Source organism: Anopheles stephensi, chromosome 3 (genome assembly GCF_013141755.1).
Source record: "Anopheles stephensi strain Indian chromosome 3, UCI_ANSTEP_V1.0, whole genome shotgun sequence".
NCBI lineage: Eukaryota > Metazoa > Arthropoda > Insecta > Diptera > Culicidae > Anopheles > Anopheles stephensi.
Window position 1 is genome coordinate 4,735,363 of NC_050203.1, and position 17,928 is coordinate 4,753,290.

At 47.2% G+C, this 17,928-nt stretch overlaps 2 protein-coding genes and 2 non-coding genes across 4 annotated transcripts in view; 2 read left to right on the forward strand and 2 right to left on the reverse strand.

The window, feature by feature from the left end:
• The first annotated feature begins 309 nt into the window (after window positions 1–309).
• On the forward strand, window positions 310–563 carry LOC118510260. The gene has a single exon (XM_036051846.1). It carries the CDS (start codon window positions 328–330, stop codon window positions 523–525), a length of 198 nt encoding a protein of 65 aa, XP_035907739.1. The 5' UTR covers window positions 310–327; the 3' UTR covers window positions 526–563.
• Window positions 564–2,792: 2,229 nt separating this feature from the next.
• Window positions 2,793–2,899, reverse strand: LOC118514934. The gene has a single exon (XR_004906909.1). It is a non-coding gene; the product is annotated as a U6 spliceosomal RNA (small nuclear RNA).
• A 467-nt stretch (window positions 2,900–3,366) lies between these two features.
• LOC118514936 lies at window positions 3,367–3,473 on the reverse strand. The gene has a single exon (XR_004906911.1). It is a non-coding gene; the product is annotated as a U6 spliceosomal RNA (small nuclear RNA).
• Window positions 3,474–4,213: 740 nt separating this feature from the next.
• Window positions 4,214–17,928, forward strand: part of LOC118510245 (supervillin) — a 161,924-nt gene continuing 148,209 nt past the window's right edge. The window contains exon 1 of the mRNA XM_036051819.1: window positions 4,214–5,645. Within this exon, the coding sequence (XP_035907712.1) occupies window positions 5,631–5,645 (15 nt within the window). The 5' untranslated portion in view covers window positions 4,214–5,630. The remainder of the gene's footprint in view (window positions 5,646–17,928) is intronic.

Below are 17,928 nucleotides of genomic sequence, written 5' to 3' on the forward strand. Positions count from 1 at the left end.
TTCCACGCATTTGGTAAACTAAAACACCAGACAATGATCAACCTCGAGAGCACATCCTCAAGAAGAATGTCTTTTTTGTCATGTCCAATACTTCTGGTTTTTCTTTACCCAACTACCGTAAGCGCACTCTTGTTTGGTAATTTGAAAAAAGAAAAGGGAAATTTCGCGCTAAATTTTCGCAAAGCCAGTTGTGCAAATTCAGTTGCGCATTGGGGCGCAGCTGTGCTATTAATCCCCCCATTAAACCAACCGTTCTGTAGCCTCTATAAAAACCCTTTTTGTCCTTCGGAGGTTGCTCCCGTTAGTTATTTTCCAAAACCAAGCAAGATGAACCTATCGCTCCCGTTCTGGATGCTGATCGCCTTGATCGCCGGACTGTTTGTCACGGTAGCCGTTGGCGAAACGACGTGTTCGTCCTCGCAGCGCGTCCGGTGCAACATCCACTGTCGCAGCTACAACAAGCTTGCCACGTGCAGCAACAGTGAGTGTGTGTGCGTCGATAAGCCTACTAAAAGCCCTGCCTAAAGTGTGGGTTAGTGAGTTAGCAGTCCGATGAAAATAAAGTAAGAGCGTTCTAACATTCTATTCAGAAGGTATTGTGAAGGCTATAAGATAAAAGAATGAAAGAAATGTCGGGGATGACAGATACATGGGCCCGTCTCTAAGTCGTCACCTGAAGAGGTCATCAACACTGTGTCCGTCTCTGGGGAGGTGTTATTCCCCACCCGAAACTATTCGCTACCGTCATCTCGATCCTCGACTCAAGGGAAGAATCGACTCTTCGCCCACATCGTCCACTTAATGATCTCTCTCTCTAGAGATCGGTCGTTACGGGGGCAATTTTGTCATTTATTCAATTTCAACAGCAAAGTTTCGGTGTTGGGTCCGCAGTTTGAAATAATTTTGGAACCAGACTCTAACCGGCAATTTTACCGTTAAGGCAAGTCCACTCCGACGGATTGCTCCGCCGAAGCCGTACACGCTAATCGACTTGCGAACGGATGATTTCGCAGCTCTCGGCGATGATTGTTAAATGTGTCTTTTATTTTTGAGGGTGAAATTCACGTGTCCTAGAAGAGGCGCGAACAGGTATGGGCATCAGGGTTGACATAGGGCGCGTTGGGGTAACTTATGGCAATGTGTGTCAATGGTAAATGGCGGACATTGGAAATGGCTGTCCGGATGGGATTTGACGGACAGCTTGGAGGCTGCCGTTGGCGTGCGAAAGTCCATCAAACGGGATACAGCGTAGTGTGGGACGTTTGGAATGTTTTTCGCTGGAAAGTGATCCACCGATAAATCTAGCCAGGGAAACATCGTTTCTAGAAGTCTGCACATATGTACCTACCGCCTCGAACTGCAAACACTTGTTCAAACAGACGGTACACGAGCTAGATGATCTGGAGGGCTATGAAGCCTTTTTTCGGGGATTTTTCGTGTGAGTGTATCTTCGTTTCTTGAAAGAACGCTTTGTCAACTGGAGCTACAGCGATCGGTTCCAAAATTCGAATTAATCACTACCACCATACCGTGCTGTACATAAGCATCGAAACGATATCACAACGGCCCGGTTCAAGGTCCGTCCAGTATACGAAGAAAAAGTAGCACACCGTATGTGCAAACACGCGACAAACACTCACCCGTTTGGTGGCAGTATTAATATGGAGGATTTGTCAGAGTTTCCGTTGGCATTACGATACCTTCTTCATTAGCAACCGGACAGTACGTACCCAGAAGCGACCGTGTGTAGTTCAGACGCAGCGAACCAGTGCGAAGCAACGATGAGATTCGTAGTAGTATCCTTCCTGTTGGTGGCCCTGCTGGGTATGTTCTCCGTCAGTGAGGCACAGTTTGCCAGGAATATGGCCTGCACCACCAAGGATGGTCCCAAGTGGGCCAACAGCTTCTGCTCTGCCGTCTGCCACATGACTGGCCGTGGGGCTGGATCCTGTAACGACCAGGATGAGTGTGTTTGCTCTAGTTAAGTAATTTGGCCGTGCCTCTGAGCGATGCCGGTGTGCAGGTGGATAGTGGATAGATGAAATAAAGTTTTGTTAAAGTATGGACTTACTTATTTCCCATCATGGATGTCGTTATAGCGCATATAGAAAGAAATATTGAATGTTTGTACTTACTTTCACATAGCCTAATTTTTGTTGAAAGCTATTATATAGAAAAAAGGTTCATAACGCCTAAAATGCTGCATCATATTACAATTCGCAGGTCTATAGATAAAATTCAAAGGTAGTCACGAGGAATAAACGCATGGTTGGCGCAAGTGTACAATATTTTTTATTATTCAACTTATTAGTTAAATCTCTGCTTAATATTCTCTAAATAATGTAAGTGGGACGTCTGTTTAGCAGGTTCTTGATAATTGTTAACCAGAAACGGCCGCTCATCACCGCTTGTCCCTCTGCATTGCCCTCCGGAGCCACCTCCACCTTACTTGCTGTCTGTACGCTTCCATCGTCACCGGCAGCCTGGCAGTGGCCGATCACGGCTAGCAGACCGAACAGGACCACGACGAATACGAATTTCATGTTGAGTACTGTGTTTGTGGCAAGCGCTCTACTAACGTTGTAGTTGGGGGAAGTGTTTTATAGAAGGAAGCTGTACAGGAAGCGCACATTCTGTTTTTTGTTTGTGTAACAAGCCTTGGTCGAATTTGCAAAACACTTTGAGGATGTTTGTTCTTTTGGCTGGATCAAATGATAGACAAATAGGTTTCCCACCTAGGCACAACTTTACAAATAAAGTGCGGAAACCCGATGTACAGCGCACTTTTGCAAAAAAATGTGGAACGCTTCACGATTTTGCGTGTCATCCTTGCGCAGGGGCCATGCTAATCTTCTCTGTATCGTTCCAATTTTAGTATATGTCTTGCCGAAGCAAAGACAAGGAAGGGGGCAAACAGGTTGGTATATATACAATCTGACCCTTCGTTTTAGTTCTAGCGATGGATATTCACAAAGTCCTTGCTCGTTCTGCGTGGCTGTTGTAAGGTTTCGTTTCAGTTACAGCTCATCCTTAAGCCATCGTACAGGTAGAATTCAACGGAAAAGAGCTGTTGTTGTTTTCTGATTTGATATACCTGTTTTCCTTTTTTTAAAACTTGTATATTCTTACAGTCTTAAGGATTCTATCATTACTGAAAGCCTGAGATTACCAAAGAATTATTATAGTACAATATTCGCTGTTTTTTTCTAAATACACAAATTTGAGATTAGATCTCAATGAAGAATCGAAAGCAATAGCTTGAATAAAGCATTTTAAGGTGGTCTTTTTCTATCGTCCATCATTGTAAATACCTGTTTCAAAGGAAGGTAATTATTTTCCTAAAACAAGTGAATCAAATTTCCACAAAAAAATGTGGAACGCTTCACGATTTTGCGTGTCATCCTTGCGCAGGGGCCATGCTAATCTTCTCTGTATCGTTCCAATTTTAGTATATGTCTTGCCGAAGCAAAGACAAGGGAGGGGGCAAATGGGTTGGTATATATCCCGTCTGTCATCCGTTTTAGTTCTAGCGATGGATAAAGGATATTCACAAAGCTCTTGATCCTTCCGCGCGACTGTTATAAGGTTCTGCTTCAATTATAGCTCTTCCACCAGCCAATGTGCAGGTAGAATTTAAGTGAGAAGAACGGTGAAAGCTTCATCTACTGCTGTACATGAGTTTTTAGTTTTAAATTTTCTTTTATAGATTATTAAACATAAGCACGAAAATTGCCCTCAAATTTGAAATTTGCATTGAGTAGAAAAAAAAAAATCGTCACAAGGCAAAAAGGGCATGAGTGTATATGCGACCAAGAAGCACTCAGCAGCATGCGCGTATGCTGGAACTCATCGAAACCCGAGCAACTCGTCGGCAGTTGAGTCCATGCGTTAGAAGAGATGAGAAAGAGAGGAGAGCAAGAGCAAGCGAAGCTGAGCGCTCGCAGCAAGCAAATACAAACAGGCGTTTCCCTTTCAAGCAAATCAACACGCGACACAAAATGTTTAAAATAATAGTAAAAATTACCCTTTTTGACATTATTTTTATACAAACTTCTCCTCCAACACTGTCTAAGAAGTTACGTTAGAGAAATTATTGTGGAAAGTACAGAGCGTTTTCGGTTTTAAAAGGCCACATTTGAGTGATCGCCTCGGTGTACACCTTCACCGACTCCGCTCACATGGGGCTTGCTGGCGCAACCAACCGACCCGATCGCTTCATTCGTGTTTTAACCGTCAAGGCAAGCACGCGGTCGATCAGCAGCGTGTGGTACGAAGCAGGCGCAAAATACGCGCTCCCGGCAAACAAATCAACACACCGTGTGCGCGAGTTTAAGCTGTCCGAGCTCTGCTTGGCGTAAACAGAGCAACCACATCGTTTGGCGTTAAGGCCACCAAAAAAAGCGTGTGTGTGTGGGGGCGACAATTTGTGCTAACAGTTTACACCTAAAAGAGTCACTGTTTTGTAAACATACACGAGGAAAGTTGAATTTAAATTCCCTACGGTTCGTTTGTTTTGGCCGTGAACGATAGGGAAAGTGTTTCGGTGGCATGGTGACGGTGGTCGGAGGTGGGTGATCCCAGTGACAGAGAACCAGCCAAAATTCAGATCGGTTGCAAATTTGCCGATGAAATCAAAACGCGCGAGCGTGTGTGTCTGTGGTGAATGCCGGTGAAAACTTTCACAAATCGGTCAACCGTTGTTTTCGGTTGATATGAATAATTAATTTCCCGCCCGTACACGCGGATCACCGGTGGGCTTTATCAGTTTGCGTGTGTGCGTGTGATTCGTGGGGTCCGGGAAAACCCCCGCCGTAAGGGAGTTGGAGGTGAGCTGGCCGGACGGAACAGCACGCAACAAGTGATGTTCTGAGGGGAGGATAATAACAACTTCACAAAACAGCAAACCCCCCATTGGTGAGAGAATTGGCCAGGGTGAGCGTTGGTATGTTGGTTGGAAAATGGTCGAGTGAGAGCAGCCAAAGTTTTTACTTTCGTTCGGATTCGCTCAGCCGACTCTTAGTTTCGTTCCGATGCTAATGGTGTCCGGTTTTGCGTTGCTGCTCCTCGACGGGCACACGAGATTGAAGTCCTAGCGTGCAGGTGCTGTGCGTTCTTTACGACCGGTGGCCGGTTTTCGTGGTGTCGTAGTGCGTACCATTAGATTTGTTCGAAGGAGCAACGCGGGACACAACCTCCAAATCGGTGGACAGTGAAAACACAACAGTTAAAAACAAAGAAGCTCCAGCCTGTTTGTGGCGGGTAGTCGTTTGATAGTATCTTCAGGGAAGGAACCGGTTTGCAGGTGGCAATAAACACTGGACACACACTGCCAGGTGATCTTTCGTGTGTTCGGGAGGGTGCGATGCGCTACTGTGACGCTATCGTGACGCACCCGGGGCGAAATTCCGCTTACTGCTGCTGATATCGATTTTACACACCAAACACACTCAGTAGGCCACGAACGTGACCTGGGCTCGGGGTGTGCGCGTGCAGTGGAAGCTATCGATTTTCCTGCCGACAGCCGTCCAACGCCGCCCTTCATCGGCGCCTCTTCAAAGACACGCCACGTAACGGACCACGAGGATTTGCTGACACTAGCGCAAACGGGTGACAATCAATCGGTCGGCACAATGTATTTGGTCCAGGTAAGCGAGACAGGACACGGTCTCGAATCGTCCTTTCATTATTGTAGATATCGGTGTAGAATGTGGAATTACCCGGGTCAGGGTGGCAATGCAAATCTGTGAGAACTTGCACAGGTAGAGTTCGGAGATGAAGTCTTTGAATTGCTTCAATTAAAACTCCCATAGGGAAAACACCGCTTGGCAGTTCACCTACCCGTAAAGAGATCCCAATTTCCCAACTGGTGCCATTTCTTCAGGTGCAGTAAAGCAATATATCGCGCGTAACCGTGAGAACGACCGTCTCTTAACCTCTTCTCCAACTCTTCGGAGGGGGTATGAATGGACCTTCGGGGGTGAGAGCACTTGAAAAGCTTTTACCTTCACCTTAATTGTCCTTCAGTGTCGTTGGGCCACGTTTTGGGAAGTCCTTTTTTGCGCTCTGCAAGATCGCTTCCGTCTAGTATTGATAACTCCATTTAAAGCGCTAATAGGGAAGAGTTTATCGCCAGCCAGCCAGCAACGTGTCCAATAATCCAAGGGCTTCGGTGTACCATGTTTCACGCAATCTGTCATTTGCGCACATAAAGGTCACTGTCACGGGCTGACAATGTTACATCGATAAATGGAATTTACTGTGCGCGGTACAGATGGCGATGGCGATGAGGAAGGACAGAAGCAATAATAAAGACGATGTTAATCATTCCTGCCATGTCGCAAGCTTATTTACTTCTGAAGGTTTTTAATTTGAAGCCTCACGGTCATGAAGCGAGCTTGCAAGCAATTCCGAGCTAGAGGAATTTCTGAAGATATTCTGGGTAGATAATTTAAGTAATGTGTTGAGGGTCTTGACAGATAACTCGCCCGCCATCGCCTAGCAGGGTGTTGTTGCACTTCAGTTTATCTCATAACACTCGACTCCACGCCCTCGGCTTGCCAACAAAACGTGCACTAATGTGCATTCGTTGTATTTGTTTATGTTTTGTTGCTTTTTATTTGCACCGTGCACAAGGAACGTGACACAACTCTCATCGCGAACGATGTAATAACAGTGGCGTTGAGTGTGTGTTTACTATAAACCCGCCAGCAGTTGGCAACAACACCGAACCGCACCGCACAAGCCAAAGACTGATATTGTGGAAAGGTTTTATTCTTCTGCAAGGTGGAATGAAACCGAGCTCCTGAATGCGTGTATCGTGTGTTCGAAAAATGTTCTGATCCGTCCAAGCGTGTCCTTCGAATACCAGCCGAATTAGCGGGTGGTAAACAATTTAAATCTTGTCCCCCGCTCCTCGTGAAATCTCGGCTTGATTTCTTCGGTTTGATTTCGAGGAATATATCATCCCTTGAAGGATGACGTCTCTTCCACTCGCCCTGCCCATTCAACGGCCGCCGTTCCCTTTTGTTTGAAAATTGGAATCCCTATTTTGCCCCATCCCTACCTTGTAGCCGTGTATTTAATTTTGTTATGCCTGTTTATTGTCGTTTTTACCTGTCTCTCTCTGCGTCCTTCTCCGTTTAATCTCGCAACGCGGCGCAACTTCCTCGATTGGCCACGCAAGTCCTTGCGTGCGTCGTGCTTTTTTCTGAAGGCCAGTCGGGTACTGTATTCACGCCACGGTCGATAAATTGCTCACGGCAGACGATTGATACCCCGGGCTCCGGTGGATCAGATCGACGGAGCATACCGTGGTCATAATTTGTGGTGCCGATTATTCGTCGGGCGAGGTTCGTCGCTTGCATCCGAAGGAACGTGAGTCTTTCGTTCTCGCTGCACGCCCGTATCCTTTCGCGTCGGATAATCTTACCAAACAAAAAAAGGGCTCATATCAACACAAGATTTCGTGCTGTGTTTTCTTCAAATAAAAGCCTACAAAAGCAAAAAGGAAGGGGAAAAATATTCTAACAAAGTGAAAATTATGCAGTCGGGCTGTGCAGTTTTGAACGCGATCTGAAGATGTGGATTATGACCTTCAACGCGAGCCTCGGGAGTCTTCCTGGGTTCTCGGGCTCGGGTGGGGATATAATTTTGACACACAATCAAAATGGCTGATGGGTTTGCGAGTTCTTCTTAGAATCGCCCAAACAAAAAAAAGCAAAAACCCTTGCAGGAAGGTCTTTGATTTGCGGTTTTTGTTTACCTTTTCTGCTTCCATTTTTTCTGCTCGACCGCTAAAGCGTCGACGAGCTTCCGAGAACATATTGAATTTAGAAATTAATTGAAATTGCTGCTTGTCTGTCGGTTGATCGGGAAAGACAACAAAAAAAGTCAATCAACTTAGGCTCAAAGGGGGGATTTTTTCTTCAGTTAGTGCTTCCGATCTCTTTACGGTAAGGTGACTGCAGGTAAAGGTTTTTTGTTTTGGTTTTATGGATTCTACAAGTAAAACTAATTAACACTAATTATTGAGGAAAGCCCAGATTTGGTTTTTTGTTCTACGCTGACCTGTGAATTGTGGCTTTTTTTATTGCTGCAGTCTAAATCGATTCAAATGTACTGTTATGTACGGTCCCAACCTATCGACAGCCGAGAGACCTTACCTGCTAGCCCAAAGCGAAAAAAACCGAGGCTGCCGGCTTAGAATGATAAATGAATGGTGTAAAAGTGAAATTCATCACCAGAATGCAGGCAGCAGACCTGCCCGATCCGATCTAGGTTCTAAGGTGGGTTCGCATTTTCCCTTATTTTGACCGAACCGATCGATGCAAACCGATCGATTAGATCGTACCACAGGCCGTTTGAGACGCCCCCAAAACCGTTTTGACCGGCGATGCTCACGTGGCTAGCGGGGTTGCCATGACTACTTTCTCACACTGACGTCCGTCGGCGTTTGGCCCTTGGAAAGAATATTAACGCCCCAAAAAAGGACAAATTGTCAAAGGCAACAAGCCACCAATAAAGGGAAAGAAAACAAAAATCAACCCCCACGATCCATTGTGTCTCTAAGGCTCGTCTAACGCTCGTCTGCAAAGAAGTGGTGAAGTACAGTGAAGTCCCAACAAAACACTCTGTACTTGTTGCGTACGGTGAAACGGTTTCGGTAGACGCTTGTTAAAATTCAATTAAAAGGTGTTGAAAAATAAATTTACACCTTACCGTTATGAGGGGGGTGGTGATGCAGTTGAAAAGCAGCTAGGTGGTGGAAGAAAGGGTGAAAAAACGCTGCAGGAGAGTGAAAAATGAGATTATGAAATGAACAGTATGTTCGTTTAATTTAATGTTGATTTTTTTTGTTGCTGTTGCTGTGTGTGCCCGAAAACGGGCTCTTTTGTTTTTCTCTTCCACCAGCTGTAGTGTGGGCATTTATAATCATTTTGCATCAAGCAGATTAATGATCGTTTAAAGCCTATCACTTGCCTTTTTTGTGTGTGTCGTTTATGGCGCGACTTGATGACAGCGAACGACTACATTGTGCATTATGTAGCAGGAGTGTCCAGCAGCGCTTGTGCGATCATGATGATGACGATGTTACTGTTCATCCGCTGTCACTCCAGTTTAGGGCATTTAGGTCTGTCAGGGTGTATTTAATTTACGTGTTGCCGTTTAACTTTCTCATCTACAAGCTAACGCTTCGGCGTCTTATGCATACACAAACTGACAGCGGACGGTCACAGTCGTAAGACTTAACCTCGCGAGTCGCTACTGTTTGACAAACGACAACGATGGCGCTGGTGACGATTTTTCGGACGACTCGCTTTCAACAAACAGTCAATATCCAAAAAACACAACCTGCCACCTTCCGGACACCGGAGGGAAAGTGTAGCAAAATGTTAGGGTCGCTCAGGGGTTTTTGGAATTGAAATTCATAACCCACACCGCCTCCGTGAACCGATGCCGGCTAGCGAGTCAGGGTGATTAAAACTAAATTTAAAACGAATCATTTTCTCTCCTACTAATCAGCTCGTTTGAAGCTTTTTTTTCCTACCTATTCGCCAACTCCACCCGGTCGGTCGGTCACGGTCGAGGATGGTTGTGTGTGAGAAGCTGTCTTGTCGTTGGGAGCTTTCTTGCCGGCCCGTTGTTGATGGTGATGAAAAGTGCTTCCGAATAGCTCAACGACAAAAAAAAACTTTCACTTCCAGAAAAGAAAACGATACGAAACGATTGTCACGATGGAACGAAACCGATTCCGTTGCGTTCGGTTTCGGTTCGGAGGGGTTTCGTTGGTTTTTTTTCCTGACCAAAACAGTCCAAAGGGTCAAAGTGTGCTGGGAGTGTGTTGTGACCCTACCTTTTTATTATGCCTCCACCCCCCCTCCCCGTGTGTTTGATAATGGGAAAGCTAGAAATGTTGTCACCGCAGCTTAAGCGAAGGGACAGCAGAAGAAAGCCCCGGGGATTAATTGTACGCACTCAAGCATCCACGCGAAGGGTCCTCGCGACCCGCATGACATCTTCATCAGCGGTGGTTAATACGGTGTGGAATTTCTCCGGTGCGATGAGAAACGGGCACCCGTAATCGGTGGCTTTTGTCAACGTTGGTTAGGTGAGCTAGCTCCACGGTGAAGGATTCTTTGTCCGGAATAAATAAAGCTCGATCAATCTTGCGCACTGGTGAGCAATGAATCTTCCCGTGGGACTCTGCCAAACAGGAAGATTGAGTGCAATTGAAGTGTCTTCAGGAATGTATAGGGGTTCTTGGTCGATCTTGATCTCAAAGAAAAAAGTACTGAGCTTAAAATGTGGGTCTTCACTCAATGAAAACACCTGCTTGCAAGGGCTGGCATCGAACGGTTCGGTTCCCCAAGCCCAACCTATCGACCATCATTGCATCATCAGCATCGTACCGGCTCGCCGTGTTGTTTATCCAGTTTTCCAGGTCTGCTGTTCCCACTCGTAGGGCGCACCGGCTCGGTCGGTCACTTCCCTTCTAGGGTAAAGAGTGATCTACCACGTACGCACCGCTCGATACAACACACGCACATCACAAACCCCAGTTTCGCACTATGCAATCGTACGTTTCCTTTCCATTTTATGTCTGGTGTCCGTGTCGATCTCGCATTCCCTCTCGATGTTTGCAGCTTCGACAGCGACGCGCGAGCGAAAGTCGTGTCATGTCATGTGCTGAAACGAAAGTGAAGAAACCATATCATCGTAGCTACCTGCTTCACCCGAGTCCTTGCTGACTAGGCGGCGAAAGATACCGGCAGCAGGCACACGGAGCACCGGTTGACCGGTTGGGTTATCAGGCAGCGGTGAAGGAATTGTGAAACAAGTGGTCGTTTGCTGTCATGTTTTGGGTGGAATTGAATCATCGAAACCGCTGTAAACCGTTGTAGTTGGACGACATATGGTTGAGGTTTCGTTGAACGTTTTTTTCCGTGTGTGTGTGTTATCCTTCCAACTAGAGAAAGGTTGCTCGAAAGGGATGATAAGTGACTGTAAGGATGAGGTGTAATTTAAGATCTTTTTAGAGTATTTCTTTCAAAAGCGAATTGTTTATTGCTTTTCGACAAATGCGAGGAAGGAATACAACAGATACACATTAAATTTATTGGGGTTTCGTATCGATGTCGATGCAATAATTGATATCCCTCATCAGTATAATTCAACTTGTATTTCATCGAGTACTATAGCGACAGGAGGGAAAACGAAGAACCTGTACATGTTTTATTCGCTCTAAGAGAGAGTGCTTTAATAGATCGATCAGCAATCATTCTTTGTATGTACCCCGTAGGTCAGAGGTAAAATCTCTTCTCGAGTTCCGGACAAAAAACTTCTTAAGATGTTTTTTTGATGGCCTAAATTACCATCCTGAATCGCCTCAAAGCGAAATCTGTCAAAATAAATCCCTTCAATGCCTAATGCATGCTCCATTTGCTCTAGAAAAGTGTGTAATTGTTGTCGTACGGGACAATGCGATGATGCCCCATTGCAACCGCAGCTTTCACATTAACAACCGATGAGCCGCACATAAAAGCAGCATAAAGCACTTGTTGCGATCCGCGACCGATCGGGGAGCAGTTGTTTATAAGGTACACATAGAAAAAGTGAAGACAGTGCCGAATGGATTCCATCACGGACGGGCCCAACCCCGGGTGCGAGTGACGAAAGAAAACGAATTGTTTTAAATTGCGAAGCTAATACAACGAGCGACAGACACCACTGTATCGATTTGCCGTTTGCTACGGTTTACTACGGGTTTTTTTCCTATCCCATTATTGCTGTGAATTCTGGCCTCTGAGATGATGGCGCTGAGGGCAAAAACGTTCGTGAGTCGACCATCAAATGGTAACGATCCGCCAAATTAGGGACGCTTTTGTGGAGTAGAAATTCTTTTGAGATGCCGTTGTTTCTTGCCGAAAGAGTGGCTCGCTGCAGGCGCCACCGTGTTGAACGGGGCCAGCAGCAGCATAAATGGGTTAATGGTTTTATCTGGTAGTTCATTTCCGCACCCTCTAATTGACGCAATCTCGTATCTCGTATGGCGACGCGTAAGAACGATCCACCCCACATTGCGTCCATCATCAGTGCCCTGCCAGATGATCGAGTGTGGTGCGTGCAGACACGGCCTAGAAGCAGCATCACCATTTCTCCGATCGCTTTTCACGGTGCATCTCCAAGAACTGGGGGGCGAAAAGTCTTAAAGCACGTGAAGCGGTCGAACAGTTCGCGCGAGCTAATTTAAATCCCACCTAGCGCGCCGTCTAGAATGAAGTGCCGGGCCAGGAGTGGCCCATTCGGGTAGAACGGTAGAAAGCACTCAGAGGCTGCACTCAGGGGACGAAGGGAGGTCTGGGAAGGGCCCTCGAGGGAGGGCGAGGAAATGTTCACCCATAAAAGGGTAGAGCTAATTGCTGTTTACATTATTTATCGCCGCCTGTCTTTTGATGGCGATATGCTGCAGCTTACCTCCTGCTGTTGGTGAAATGGGAGGAGAGGTAAAGGGGAACTGGGGGGAAACTGTTGGGGGCTGAAGTGCATACACGTGCGATCCTCCTCCCTCGGCATGCTGGAGTCAATCAGAATGGATCAATTTCGTCCGATCCTCGTAGTAGCCCGATTACACCGATCTGTTCTCTGCCCACGGAGAACATCCGCGATACATCTAAGTTCTACACGTGGGACGTGTATGTCTCCCTAGATCTCTAGAGACACACACACGCACACACACACTGGGCTGACCTTTTTTGAGGTGTTGGTTACAGCAGTCGGGAGATATCACTGCCAAAGTTCCTACATTTCCTCCATCCGGTAAGGCTAGAATTCCAAGTCACCATCGCACCGTCGCCGCTAAACCGCGGGCGCATCTGTGGGCCATTGGCCGGATAATGGAATCGGGAATCGATCGGTTCTTTCTAATAGTACCCTGGAGCGGGCCGGGCCTGAGACCTAGGTTCCACACTACCGGGGTACCGTTAGGGCAATCAAAATCAAGTCAAAACATCGCACCATCAAAAGCCCGCTGGGCTCCGACCGACTAGTGGAGGGCGCATATCCCTTCAAGCTGCTATTGCATCAGTGCAATCCGTGGTCGGGGAGGTTTTTTCTGAGATGGCGTGAAGATTTCCGAACCGAAAAAGCCGTACCGGTGTCAGATCTTTCCAGAATCCGTTCAATCAAACCGGGGAAGGCACACTGATTTGGATCAATTTATGACACGATGATTACGGACATTACCTCCAGGGCTCAAGCTATTGGCGGTGACTTTATGAAACGGTGGACACCCGCCTCTGCTCGTCACATCAGCTCCAGCAAACGGTTTGTGACAATGTTCCGACAAAATTAGGTCGTTTATATGCTTCTTTCGATGGCGTTGCAGACAATGGGGCTTTTGAGCGTCGTTGTGCGGGCTATTCTTTCCTGGATCGGTTGTGGTTGGTCTGTCGCCTGTATTGTTGCTGTTGTTACGAGAGATTACGGTGACAATTCGGTTTTGTAGCAGCACTGAAGATGAAGTACTGCTGGAGATATGGACTGTACTTGATCCGGTGCTGTTGAGCAATTGTAATGTCTCCAGGCGAGCCCTCTTGAGAACATATTTTTGAGTACCACTTCGGGAAACTCCCTGTCGAAAAAGGGAGCCCAAATGGGGTAAAACCAGCACCCAAAACCCAGACCACGGCCGGCAAGTGAAGCCATTGCAGTGCCATGCTTTCCGCTGCACGGTTGCAAGAAGACACACCCTGACGTAACCGAGCAGGGGAGATTATGTTTGAGCGTCCCAGTACCAGTTTCCCATACTCCAGGGATTGAACCATATCGCGTCATCGTGACCACACACTCGCATCCGTTGGGTTTTTCGTCCGGTTTTGTTTATTAGGTTTTGCTCATTGGCACTATAAAGCTGACCGGAGCAACACTTCACCACGGCCTACTGCTGCTGCAGACCTGTAGCTCCTCCGGGCGAATCGTTGGGATGAGGCGCACGATCTGTCCATCCATCAGCCGTCGGTCGCTTGCGGATCGGCAACTCGGATCGCTCGAATTGGCGTTGACAGATTGCATCCTGGTGTGCTGGGCGTGAGGAAGCGATGTAGAGAGTTAAAACCAGCTCGAGAAAGGCTTGGGCAGCGAGACACGTCACGATGCCCACGGTATCGCGTTCGGGGGAAAGTGATCATGTTGAAGGTTATGTACACGCACCATGTCCATACTTGAAGTGGCGAAGAAGATGACCGGAAGAAAATTGGCTTCGTCGTGCAAGGAAATCCCCGGCGTCATCTGGATGGACGCGAGTGACAGATGCGAAGCACGGGCGGCCTGCTCTATCAGTTTAATTATCTTGTAGAGTGATGTGCCTGCAGTGTTCGTTTCTATGGCGGGTTGCTTTGATTTTTTGTTCACCGATCGTCTTAATTACGCACGGCGATTGCTTTAGTTAGCACAGCAAATTATCCACTAAACGTTGATCGTTTGCTGGACGTAGCACAAAGAACTTACAGAGAATCGGAGGGAATATTACGCTAGTAGGGGTATAGCAGTAGCAGTGCAATTGCTGAACCATTTTAATAACGAAATTCTTTCTCTTCCTTGTCCCTTTCCAGGTAAGCATTCATAACTGTGGAGATGACCGGAGCACAATCTGTTCCCGGCATTGGGATCACGTCGGACGCATCCTGCACGTAAGCGATATTCGACGACAGGAATATCTTCTCTAGCACGACAGCACTTGAAGTGGAAAAAAACTGCTCCAGAAGGGGTTCTCTTTTAATCCTGCATGCGTCCGATCTCCGTACCGATGGGCTTTGTCTCACTGATTGAGGATATTCATCATAACTAAAGGTTGCAGTTGAGCAGCATATGTGGCAACCGACGCGGGTACAGTTGGTCTGAGCCAGATGTGAAACAGGATTTTCAATTAGAGGCAGGATTGTTCGGGTTTTTTTTTTTATATCCCTGTACCGAACCACTGGGCCGGGACCACTGGTGGTTGCATGTTTTCGATTGCACCACAATGAATGGAAGTGAGAACAAACCCACCTTTCGGTCGGGTCGGACTCGCCTGCTGCATGTTGTTCTGGAACAGGTTTTTGTGTGAGTTTTTGTTTCCCATGTTATTCTTTTCCCCCTACCGGCTGCGGTTAGCGCTGATCTTCACTGCGCGGAATGGAGCTCCAAACGCTCGGGAAGACGATTATATTTTAGAACCGTCTCGCGACGGCCGATTATGTGCTCGGTTCCTTGGAATTACCCATAAATCGTGGCATTTGTCAAGCGCATCGCGACAATCGAACACCGGTGACGATCATCTTCCAAAGGTTCAAGCAAACGATCGGTATTGTTTGGGGAGTGTCGCCCCTTGGGTAGTGATGGTTGCCAGCCCCAATCTAGCGCATAATACGAAAGAGCGCCCGTTGGATTATGCTTATGTTGCCTTGTTTTGATTTCTCGTTCGAGAAAAAAAGGGCATCCTCCTTTGGTTTGGTCCAACCTTTCTCAGCTTCTTTTGAGCGGAAGGAGGAAAACAGAGAAGCTTGGTAAGAGCAAAGAAGAGTGGCGGTATTAATTTCTCATAAACATAATCTTGTCACCATCCGAGATTTTTTTGTGTTGTTGTCTCTCCAAAGTTAGTCTGCCGAGAGCATCTACTGCATCCGTACATCGAGTACGCCTGCTGTGCTACCGGATCGATACGATCGGATCCTGCCCGGTCGAGAACATGGGCAAGCTTGCTTGGAAGGAATGTTCTTCAAATCCGGCCCCGACTCGACGAAGGTATCGAGTTTCGGGTGTCCGGCCCTTTTTAAATCCCGATGCTTCCAGACTACTGCTACCTTCCCTGCACTGCTACTGTTTCCGGCTATAAAATCGATAATGGATGTTCTCGAGACACGCCTGGGGACTTTGGCCGTTGCCTGTCCAAGCCAAATCAGACTCATCGAACGATGTATCGAGAATCGTTGGTAAATTCATCCAGATTTAATCCTTTTTATGTTTGGTGTGGATGAAGTCAAGCAGACGGCTGAGAAATACGAGGAACTCCTGTCCGAGACAACTCCTCCGACAGAGTATCTCTCTCTCTCTCCATCCAGACCCTAGAAGCCAGCACTGTTTACGGCGTTTCAGCTGAAGCAGTTATTCGCAAAACCTCTCACAATCAGGCTGGTACGTTCTACCATTAAAGACCGCTGACCGCTCCCTCTCTGCATCAAGGCAGTCCCAAGCCGAGGCTCCTTCAGGGTTCTTGCCCAAAAACGAGAGCAAAAGTGAACGGTGAAGGCATTAACAGCAAAATGCGTGCCGGTAGAGCGTAGCACACGATTGCGAATGTTTTTACACACAGAAACCGGGAAAACAAGTCTCCGGCTAGGGTGCTATAGGTTTGTGCGCTGTCTGGCGTATGAAGGCCGCAGGACAGCGCAGGAAGTAAAAGTGGTCGTTTCCGCTAGAATGTGAAACAGAACGAAAAGACAATTAACTGGCCCCGGTGGAGTAAGAAGGTTGCGGCGGGGTGGAATTTTAGGTTCAATTGTATTTAATTGTTGTGGTAAGGTGGCGTCCCCTAGCGAAATAGACTAGTTCCAGTACAGTAGATATCGCTCGAACAGCTGCAGTGCTCCTGAAGTGCCGCTGATATCACATATCAGTCGCGTAGGAAATTGGAGCCTCACAAAAACTTATGTAACTCACCTAACCAGCTGAGGTAATCATATTCACGCTCAATTGCGGGTATTGTGAGCACATTAATCCACCGATCTAGTTGTATCGAATGTCACGTTACTCCTCGATTGTATCAATACCCTCCTAAGGGTGGCGTGTGTAGTTGACTTGACACAAGCCTCTCTCTCCCGCGAAGGTTCGGTCTATTGAACCACGAAAGTCAACCTCTAAGCCTGCTAGCGGTTAAAGCCTGAAGCCTGAAGGTAAAGGTAAGGCGCTTACGCGGTGACGACACCACGGGGATCCATTGAAGGGCATCCATCGCGTGTACTTAATACGTCGCAAATCAAGGTTAGAGCCAGGTCACGGTGGATCACTCAAGGTTCGCGTATTTCGTTGGATTTCCTCCCAAACCAGCCTCTTCTGTCTAGAATGTCCCACAAGAAAGCGGCGGGGGGGGAAAAATGTCTGTCAGTAGTACGTCAGCACACACGGACGCGTTTAGACGAAAGTGTAATTACGGTTGTTTGGTTTAGTGGCCGGGAACGATTTGTCGGCTGCTTTCCTTCCCGATTCGATCCCTGTACGAAGTGGAGTACGGCGACGGCATACTCGATTCGATACGTGTAGAATTACAACAGCTAATGCTTCGAATGCCCCGAAGGTGTTGTGGATGACCCATTCGCGCCGTTCGGGGCGGATAGGTTTAATAAATTACCGGTGGATGGAGAGACAGATCTGAACAAAAAAAACATCCCTAGAATGGAGAAGGTAAAAACCAACACCACATTTGAATACAAATTGCCGAAGAATGCCGGCCCGTTCTGCATTTTAGGCTTTCCGCCGCTCCACCGGGTGTTTAATGGGCCAGCCTTTTCTGAAGACTGGATCCAACGCTGGCTGGGGCTGGGTTGGATGCTGGGTGTTGTTCGCTGAAGATGCGCAAGATGATGTCCCGGAGATGAAGAATGACATGACGATTGTCATAAAGTTTTTCGGCCAGCCTAACGGAGGCCTCCGGGAGTTGATTGTTGTTCCGTGTTCCGCATACTTTTTTTGTTTCGGGTTCGTCCTCCTCATCTGCCGATCGCACGCTGTTAAAGCATAGTTCCTATGTTCCTATTTTTGTGATAAATTGCGATGGCTCCACGGCCGGTCGGGCTGGCAGTGTAAAAGAAAAAGGGTCCACCCCAGCGGGTGGTTCTAGGAATAAGAGAAAAAAAACACAACAACACACACCACTGCCCGTCTCTTGAGCTTGGA

Coding starts and splice junctions, on each gene's coding strand:
- LOC118510260 (XM_036051846.1), top strand. CDS start 328: ATGAACCTATCGCTCCCGTTCTGGATGCTGATCGCCTTGATCGCCGGA.